General features: G+C 38.3%; 1 protein-coding gene and 1 long non-coding RNA gene across 5 annotated transcripts in view; one reads left to right on the top strand and one right to left on the bottom strand.

The window, feature by feature from the left end:
• LOC124296964 (uncharacterized) overlaps positions 1-9,403 on the bottom strand; it is a 181,690-nt gene that overhangs the window by 59,393 nt on the left and 112,894 nt on the right. The window lies entirely within an intron of this gene.
• On the top strand, positions 1,849-8,340 carry LOC124296956 (ATP-binding cassette sub-family G member 1-like). Of its 4 annotated transcripts, none has more exons than XR_006906484.1 (11): positions 1,849-2,862; positions 4,706-5,022; positions 5,220-5,393; positions 5,462-5,672; positions 5,755-5,868; positions 5,962-6,113; positions 6,179-6,347; positions 6,451-6,551; positions 6,621-6,776; positions 6,890-7,138; positions 7,222-7,340. XR_006906484.1 is itself a non-coding variant. In XM_046747448.1 (11 exons), exons 1-11 carry the CDS (start codon positions 2,709-2,711, stop codon positions 7,817-7,819), a joined length of 1,896 nt encoding a protein of 631 aa, XP_046603404.1. In that variant the 5' UTR covers positions 1,856-2,708; the 3' UTR covers positions 7,820-8,340. The 4 variants fall into 4 exon arrangements, 3 of the variants coding, with proteins under 3 accessions (XP_046603405.1, XP_046603406.1, XP_046603404.1); XM_046747448.1 differs by lacking the exon at positions 6,890-7,138 and adding an exon at positions 7,591-8,340 and having other exon boundaries at positions 1,856-2,862; XM_046747449.1 differs by lacking the exon at positions 7,222-7,340 and having other exon boundaries at positions 1,852-2,862; positions 6,936-7,125.

Here is a 9,403-nt window from a genome sequence, read left to right as displayed (position 1 = left end):
ATCTAGCGATGCTTTACCGGAGACTTACTCCACTAGACCACCTAGCCGCCCTGACTCTGTTGTCTTTAATTTCTCTCATAACCAGTGAGTTCAAATTTGTTTTCATGTGCCCGATTTGTATGAGTAAGAATTTCTTCTCTGCATGCACGATGTAAGGAGACTGTAGTGTGTAGATGTTTATGTTTACCCCTTTCAATCCTTCGCTTCCGATGAGAAGCCCGTAAGACAGAATGCTGTCTAATAAATGAGATGCGGGTGTGCAAATCATTAATCTACGAGAGAATTTTTGTTGTAAATATAAGTATTGGAATACGAAATACAAGCTTATCGTCAAGTTGAATATGAAAAAACGTTTATTTGTACTTTTGATCGCATGCAGCGAGTCCATATACAAAAACTTATCTATTGTAAACCTTGACACTGTAAAACATAGAGAGAGATTGTTTATGGAAGCAATCTTTTTTTTTCTGTTCATTAGGCCAAGTTTTACAGAAGCGTTTCGGCAGGTACTCATATTTGATGCTAATTTCCAAAATGTTGTAATATTTTTAAAAAGAAAGACAGAGCGCTGCCATATATGTACGTCTCGTAGTACAAATACTTTATTATCAGAACGCAAAATTCTTCCCCAAATGAGATAATTTATATTCTAGTGATACTTATTTCTAAAAAATTCTGTCGCGGCATTACTAATTACATATACATTACGGTACGGTTCCGGTTTCATTATGAAATGAATCTGACACTAGATGGAATTCTTTTGCTTAACCTCATTTTGAAACAATTAGCCTGTGACCGTTGTCCTGTTGGCTGCAAATCAATGACTATTAGAAATAGAATCTAGTAAGTTTTCATGCGTCTAATGTATAGCCATGTAAACTTGAATAATCACGAGGAACAAAAAATATCAAAGTGCTGAGACAACCAATAAAACTAATGTGAAATGGTATCAAAGTGCAAAAGAATCCTCAGAACAAGCGTACTTATTATCAGATGAACTGAAAAATTACAATCCGAGGCCTGTTGAGGTCAAGGTTAATATAAATTTTTTTTTACACAATAAACGCCGTCCGATATTAAGCATGTACTGAATTTTTCAAATTCACCAGTTTTTCAAATTTACATCTTTCAACAAAAATTCTCTCGTAGATTAATGATTTGCACACCCGCATCTCATTTATTAGACGGCATTGCCGTCTTACGGGCTTCTCATCGGAAGCAAAGGATTCAAAAAGGGTAAACATAACATCTACACACTACAGTCTCCTTACATCGTGCATGCAGAGAAGAAATTCTTATTCATTAAGCATCTACATTTGAACTCATCACTGTTTAACACAATCCTTGATAAGCTTCACAATTCGTTTAATGTGCACGTGAGATCAAAATTGGATTTATCATTCTGATATTTCAGTTGTTCCAAGAACTTTAGTTTTGGTTACCGAATTACTGATTCTTACGCTACTGGATATTTCTTTCGAGTTTCCATTGTCACCGAAAAAGAATATGTTAAAGATCAACAGTTGCTTTATTTTTTGTGCAATAGATAAGGAAACAAGATTTGCTCGATTCTGTGCATCAGTAACCAAGAATTTCCGCTATATGTACTGCAAAATAAATATCTTCATTACGAGGCGAAGCAGGGAATCTGAAATCGAATTGAATATTGATTAAGTATGCATAGGAAAAAATTCTTATTAGAGTATAAATTCGTTTACAAGGGAAAACTTCTAGATTCGGACCACAATCAAAATGTGTTATTTGTCATAGTTCTGTCATTAAGGCGCCAGGTGGCGTAACGCAACCTAGAGCGGATTTCTCTACGGCGCGAAAGCAAAGACCAGAGCATGCCGAGCTTTCACTACGCCACGATTAAGCACATCGTACCGTTGGTTATATTATAACAAAGTACTTTTCTTGTTGTAATGAACGTACACTAATCCCAATACACCTCATTATTTCGTTCACTTGAAACGTGAACTAAGAATTTGACTAGTTTTACTTATTTTCCATAAGCCTCACAGAGTGAAAGGAGAACATTCTTTGGCAAGGGTGGTTCTAGTTCCGTTTAAAGGATGTGTGATTAGTCGTTCGATGCTTCACGCATCGTGAAAGTTACTTCGCACCCGATTTCACTCCCACGCGAATAATACTTCTCCATGGCTGACAGACCGTACAGCGAGACTTTCCTTTCGCGCTTCTCAACGGTCGGAGATGAGTAATCCAGCAGAAGTTCATCGAGCTGAAAATCGGCCTGGTGTCCAGTCGATCCGTTGGTCAGGATATCGGAGCTTAAGAAATTATTCGATGCTGAACTGAGACCGAATCAAGCAAGGCCTATCTCCCCCCACTGTCGGCGAAACGGGTCACTGGAAAATTGGACTCATCGTGTCTGGATAGCCGTGTAACCGTCGCTCTCTGCACTGCGTCCAAGACAAACCGTGTGTGCGTATCACTGTAGAGGAGTGCGGTGGACAGTGAAATCCGCGATAGTATAACAGTCCAAGTGCGAAAGATCTTTCGGTCATCGACGTCACGTGGAGCTATTTGTGTAATAAGAAACTTTTCGATCAATTCAAACTGACAACTCGTTGATAAATTTGATAAAAAGATTAGACCGAATACGGTACGAAGACTCCGAGGCTCAGTTCAAAAAGGATGACAACCGGCTAACGCGGGAACCAAGAAAATCAGGATCATCGATCATCATGAACTCCATACAGCTGACAGAAGGTGGTACCTGTACGATTCTGCGGCTCGATGAAGACAGCAAATTGCTGGATATTGAGGCCGGCAACCCCGCGACCTCCAGACTTGTCATCGAATTCGCTAATTTGAGCTATGCGGTTGACTGCGACACAGGCAAGTCTTCTTATTCGATTGTATTTTAATTTTTCACGATCCCAATTTTATCACCAACGTATACGAGTATGAGTATACAAATCTCTCCGTGTATTGGAAGTGCGATGATTCGTGCATCGAAAGTTAACAAAGATCAATTCTCCCACCCTAAACACACAGTTGCTTTGACTGTCATGTAGAACGCTTCAATACATTGCGGTACGATAAGAACTTTTGAGATTTATCTACGCTTGGCCAGACTTTTTTAATACAGCGATAAGGCGGTGCTGCAGTTACCGAGGAAGTCGGAAATGTCGGTAATGAAAATGACAATTATCGAATAGCTCGAAAATGAAAACAGTAAATCGATTTTTTCTTTGCTTTTAAATGATTTAAGTTAATCATAAACATGAAAAACTGTGATAGATATTTACAGCAAAATTGAGACGATTTTGTATACCGTAGTAGAAGAAACCGGTTGTACCACTTCAAGAATGTTGTGCCTCCACAAAATATTTCTGCTCGTGAAATATAATTTCATTCAAATGTGACTCTCACATAACTACATCAAAATGATTGAATCGACCCGTAAACATTTTTTAGCCAGCAAAATCAATACCACCATTGAATTTATCATAAATAGTTAATTACTAGTACTATTTCACATACCAAGGACAAAGTCTTCGTGAATTTGTTGATTCTCTTCGAAACTGTTTGATAAAATTATGTAGGTTAATTTTGATATCATAAATCGATAACGAAATTCAATAACACGAAAGTTGCTAACTCATTGAACTCAGCTCAAATGCACGTTTGGCTAAATCAACCATGTAACGACGAAGGCAATTACACCAACTGCGATCTTGATACTTTGTCAAATGGATAGTTTCAGCTCAAGAAGACGTAGTTCACTTAAAGTCAAGAAGATGTGAAAAAGCTGGGTACGGCATTGCTACAACGATGGAGATATTTTAACATAAACATCAGATTTGTTTCAAGAATTGCTAGGAAAAATTATGCGTACGCATTTGCTTACAAACATCAAGTCGTGCCACGTATTTACGTTGACTGTGAAGAATATTAGATTTGTTTACGCATAGTCTCGATTACAACTATACGTATGTACTGCGATTATGATGACAAACGTAGTAACTTTTTCTTACTAAGAATAACAAGATGCTACAAAGTATTGAATTATGCAGTCTTTATATCGAGTAAAAACTAGTAAACCAACACTAGTAAATTGAAGCAATTCTGTACAGTTACAATAAATATTTCATATTCATTTACGAAAGCTGTCATGAACAAATTTCGTAATGATCCAAAGTTTCGAATACTTGATACTTCCTGAAACAGCCGGTAGGCTCAGTTCAAGGCTTCGCAGGATGAGTGAATTAAGCATCAGAAAAGTGGATGGCCTTGCAACCATGTATTATTGTAGAATCTGTAACACGTTATTGCATTTCTAAGACGCCATAAATCATTCTTCCATTGTCAATGTTGAGTATTAGACTACACTTGTATTTTTGTTCTATGCCACTTTCGCCAACTATGCCTAGCGAATCTGACTGATGTCATTTAATGCAATCATATATCATCTATTAAATATATCCATAATAATAAAAACACAGTGTCCGATCCAACAATAATATCATTAGTCAACAAGTGAGCACCAAAAATCGCCAAAAACGACAGACAAGCCGCGACTGTCTCATGTAACAGAAATGAATATGGATAACAAGACGTGATATGAATTTGAATAATATTTTTGTTACCGGTAAACCGCGAAGAAGAAACTTATATAGCAGCTGTGGTTTCGATTCACCACATCGTTTTGGTAATTTTTCTTTTCTATTCTTAACAGGTACTCAGAAGCAAAAACAAATTCTTTGCTCAGTGGCCGGACATTTTCGACCTGGTCGTTTAACCGCCATCATCGGGCCTTCAGGTGCTGGGAAAACTACGCTCTTGAGCATAATTTCCGGCCTGCGAGCCTCTAAACTCAAGGGGACGATTACCATTAATGGCGTCGAGAGAAACAGGGAAGCCTTCCGAAGACAGGTCTGCTACATACCCCAGGATTTTGCACTATTGCCCCTGCTTACAGTACGTGAGACTCTCCAAATCGCTGCTGACCTGAAACTCGGATCTTCTCATACGGATCACCTTAGAAGACGTGCGGTAAGAAGACTGAATTTCATACCACGAATAAGGATCAAAAACAAAGTCCGAGTATTCTAAACGCTTTCACAACTCTGTGGTAGCTGAAACATGTTTTATTGCGCAGTGCCAGCATTGTACAGGTGGGGAAATTGCAATGTATGACCGGTTTTGGTAAGCCTCAATGAATTTCACAACAATTTTACGTTCCCTTACAGGTAATCGATATTGCTAGCAAGCTGGGACTTCTGCCGAGTTTAGATACAGCTGCAGGTAATCTCAGCGGTGGTGAACGAAAAAGACTGTCTATTGGAATAGAGTTGATAACTAACCCACCCGTAATGCTGTTAGATGAGCCTACGAGCGGATTAGATAGTGCAGCATCAGGCCAGGTTCGTTTTTCCGAATGATGCAGGCAATCATGGGTTCAGTAATGGAAGTTGTGACTTTGTCGCCACAGGTGATTGCCCTGCTGCACTCACTTGCCGAGGCAGGTCGGACTGTGGTTTGCACTGTTCACCAGCCTGGCAGTCACATGATATCCTTGTTCGATGACATCGTCGTCTTGTCTCGAGGACAAATAATGTACTGCGGACCGCGAGACCAAATTCTCGACAGCTTTGCAAAGGCTGGTCACGTTTGTCCTCAGCTCTGTAACCTGGCCGAATTCGGTAAGAGACTTTTTGTCTTGGCTTGACCTTGTTTAGTAACTTTCATCCGAATCACGGACTTGATTGTTTTGCTTCCATGCAGTACTGGATGTAGTTTCGACACCAAAGGAAAATTTGAAGAGATTGCGAGACGTGAGCAACGAAAAATACGAGGCAGCCAGACTACAACTGGAATCTACTCGCGGTCCTCAAGTTAGTAAGTATAGTCAGACCAAAAATCACCAATTCCAAGTCATCTACGTCGATATTCTTCAAAGTTTTCACCTTATTTCCTCTATTAATTTTGCAGAGCACCAAACATCGAACGGTTCCAGGCCACCGCCAGGTTATTTTAACAAGGAGAAGGATGAAATTTCGCGGATAAGAACTTATCCAGTGTCCCACTGGAAACAATTCCTCATCCTTTTCAAAAGAGCGATGATCTGTATACAAAGAGACAATGTAAGGCGATCGAACTAACATCATTTATAAGTTTAAAAGTTACATCATTTTACGCTACCCTGCAGATGTTGACAAAACTCAGAATCGTTGCTCATCTGATGGTCGGACTTCTGGTTGGCATTGTATTCTATGACTTTGGAAGCAACGCAGCCAGATTTCAAAGCAACAACGCTTGCATTTTTACTTCTCTGTTGTTTCTATTCTTCGGTAACGCCATGCCAGCTGTACAGATGTGTAAGTTTGCAGTTATCTTCACGATTAGCAATTTTCAATTTATCGATTGCGACACGTTGCGAACGTGACGAAATCACTGTCACTCGCATCATCTTTTCTGCAGTTCCAATCGAAGCTGCAGTATTTCTCCGAGAACACATGAACAACTGGTACTCGTTGCAATCGTACTATGTGGCAAAAGTTCTAGCAGATATTCAAGTGCAGGTGGGATGAGTCAAAAAGTACTTTCCTAGGCTTTCTTACTTCAATGAATAATTATTTTGTGGTCTCTAGGTTCTCTGTCCAACCTGCTTTCTCATCTTTGCCTACTGGCTAACGGGGCAGCCCCTTGAATTGGACCGGATATGGCGTGTCTGGCTCATCTGTGTTCTGTTGACGATGCTCGCTCAGTCTTTTGGCATTGCTGCTGGAGCTGCTTGCGGCTCACAGGTACATCAATAGCTTCGATAATATTTTCATTAAAAAATATTGGGATGAACGTATCACGATTCTTACACTCTGACTGAAGACCATTTATGATAGTCTCCGTGTTTGTATCGCAGAAGTTTACAGTACGTGGGTTAAAAGTGTTATTTCACACTATATCAGCGTCGCTGGTGCTCAGACAGCCGCGAAGGTCTCAATTGACGTTAATCAGGGTCATAACTAGAGGAATCGAGAAGCCAAATTTGAAATAGAGGTTCAGCTAAGCTGTACTAGCAGTTTATACGACCGCAACGTTTACGGTTAAGAATCTTCAGCATACACCTACCTTTGATACCAGTATACTGCTGTTGGACGGTTAACAATTTGTCATGAATTTATGGTCTACAAATTTACTGTGGGAAAAGTTGATAATCGTTTCATATTATTCAACCAATCGTATTTATTTCAGGTGGGCGTTTTTGTTGTACCAGCTTTGAACATACCGATGTTTTTATTTGCCGGATTTTTCCTTAGACTTGGAGAAGTTTCGGCATATCTTCGGCCTATTTGTAGCATCAGCTACTTCCGGTTTGTACTCTTTGTTGCGTCAATAGCTTTAACCAAGTAGACTGCTCTTTCTACAGCAGGCGCGCTAACTCTGGGAAATGCAACGATGTTTAATTTCCAAAATATAATAGTAAAACTTTCAAAACCGAAGACACAAAGTTTCGGAGGCTTATTGTTAGTGGCATATTGGGATATTCTTCATAATTTCGTATGAATAATTCAAATAATTTCCTCTCGATACCTTAACGTGAACCGTGGGTTGGTATTGCAGATACGCTTTTGAGGGAGTTCTTCAGGCGTTGTATGGGAATTCCCGTAAAAATTTGCCCTGTTCGGAGGTTTTTTGTCCTATTCGTTTACCGGCAAAAATTCTCTCGAACTTAGGCATGCCTACAGCACCATTTTACGTTCTGGCTCTAGCTCTGACTATATGGATCTTCGCACTGCACATATCCGTTTATGGATTACTTCGCTGGAAATTGTATCGTGCTACGAAATAAAATCTCATAAACTAAATATTTGCATTTCGAATATATAGTTTTTATTAATTGACAAGAAAAAGGAGAATAAAAAAAAAAACCATGACCATCTGAAATATGTCTAGTGACTTTACAGGCAGTAAATGAATGGATGGCTTGGCTAACAGGGATGATGGCGTAGCGTCTCTCTTACCTGGAAGCCTCTTAATTCGTTTCATTAGACTGAACAATCTTTTATATGGGCTGTGCGCGCCTGACTTTATTCTCTCATTCTCAGAACCCTGATCTTGTACTTTGCTTACTGCACCCATCCTCGTTTCATTCTGCTAATTCCAAATCACTAACTCACTTACTTCTTAAACCGTACACTTCGTCTCTATCTTTCTAACCAATAACTTGACAATGAACATCAAACTGATATTTTAATCGTGTCTACATTTATTCGATCCTACTTCTCGGGTCTAGGACTGAATCCTCTTGGGTTGATTCTCCCCAGATTTAATTTCTTGGACAATATCTACGTGACCTAATTCCCTCCCAGATAAAATTACCCTATTGCAAAGTTCCCCCGGACATGGTTCCCGGCTATTCATTTCTATCTATTTATTTATTTTACTTTATTTATTATTTATTATACTGGAGATTTAAAAAAAGGAGAATCGTCCGGGGACATTTTATGAAGGGGAGATTGTATTTGGAAAGATTTGTGCGGAGTGGAAATTTTGTCCAGAGTTTAATTTTACGCGACAAATTTAGTTCACCGAGATACTTTACTTCTCGACTTTCCGATTATTTCTGTAATGCAAAATCATCAGGGGTGATCATTAAATTACGTCACAAAAATATCATAGTTTCTGATTCCCCGCCCCAAGTCGTGACGCTCCTCATTTAGCAATTTTTAATTTAGAACTTGATTAAAAAAGTACTTATTATTATCATTATTTTTTAATATTTTTGAATAAAGTAACAATTTGTATGTTCTTGGACAATAAATAGGTATAGGTCTATGTATTGGAACTTGTAGGAAGAAAAATTTCATGCCGGAAAAAATGTTTTCTCTATATTTCGATTTTAGCTGGCCCCTTCTTGCTCAATTTTTTTTAGAAACTCGATCTAATAATTAGAATTGAATGAAACAAATTGCAATCTCTTTGTCAGTTAAAGTTCTTAATATTCGTATCCCTAACTTTTTGCTGTAATAACAACCATACCACCGCTGTTTGCAAGGAAACGAATTAAAAAACCTTTGTCATAGCTTTTCAACAATAACTCAACATTGTTTTATATTTTTTTTATAAATCCTAACGGTTTTGTCTCAAGAATACCTTAGCATTTTTTTTCTCCATTACAATCATTGTTTATAAATCAGACCAAACAATTTTGGTAAACTAAGCTTTAAAATTTTTTATTCCGTGTGATTTGTTTTTATACTTTTCCTTTTCTATATTTTGCCGTTTAAGGTGTCACAGAAAAACTTCTTATTGTTGAGATCAATTTGGTTGGTAAGAAATAAAAAAAAAACAAACCAAATTGTTTGTAAGAAAATTTCCAGACCCTCAGAATTATTTTTCTACTGATTGTTTTTACTTTTAAAGATTATATTTA

Source organism: Neodiprion virginianus, chromosome 2, assembly GCF_021901495.1.
Source record: "Neodiprion virginianus isolate iyNeoVirg1 chromosome 2, iyNeoVirg1.1, whole genome shotgun sequence".
In the NCBI taxonomy this organism is placed as follows: Eukaryota; Metazoa; Arthropoda; class Insecta; order Hymenoptera; family Diprionidae; genus Neodiprion; species Neodiprion virginianus.
This window is presented reverse-complemented; position numbering and strand designations above follow the sequence as displayed.

What these genes read in the sequence shown, in the direction of transcription:
- LOC124296956 (XM_046747448.1), top strand. Translation starts at nt 2,709, where the DNA reads ATGAACTCCATACAGCTGACAGAAGGTGGTACCTGTACGATTCTGCGG. An exon ending in CTGTAACCTGGCCGAATTCG is followed by an intron (nt 5,673 to 5,754) that starts GTAAGAGACTTT and finishes GCTTCCATGCAG; the next exon opens with TACTGGATGTAGTTTCGACA. An exon ending in TACTCGCGGTCCTCAAGTTA is followed by an intron (nt 5,869 to 5,961) that starts GTAAGTATAGTC and finishes TTAATTTTGCAG; the next exon opens with AGCACCAAACATCGAACGGT.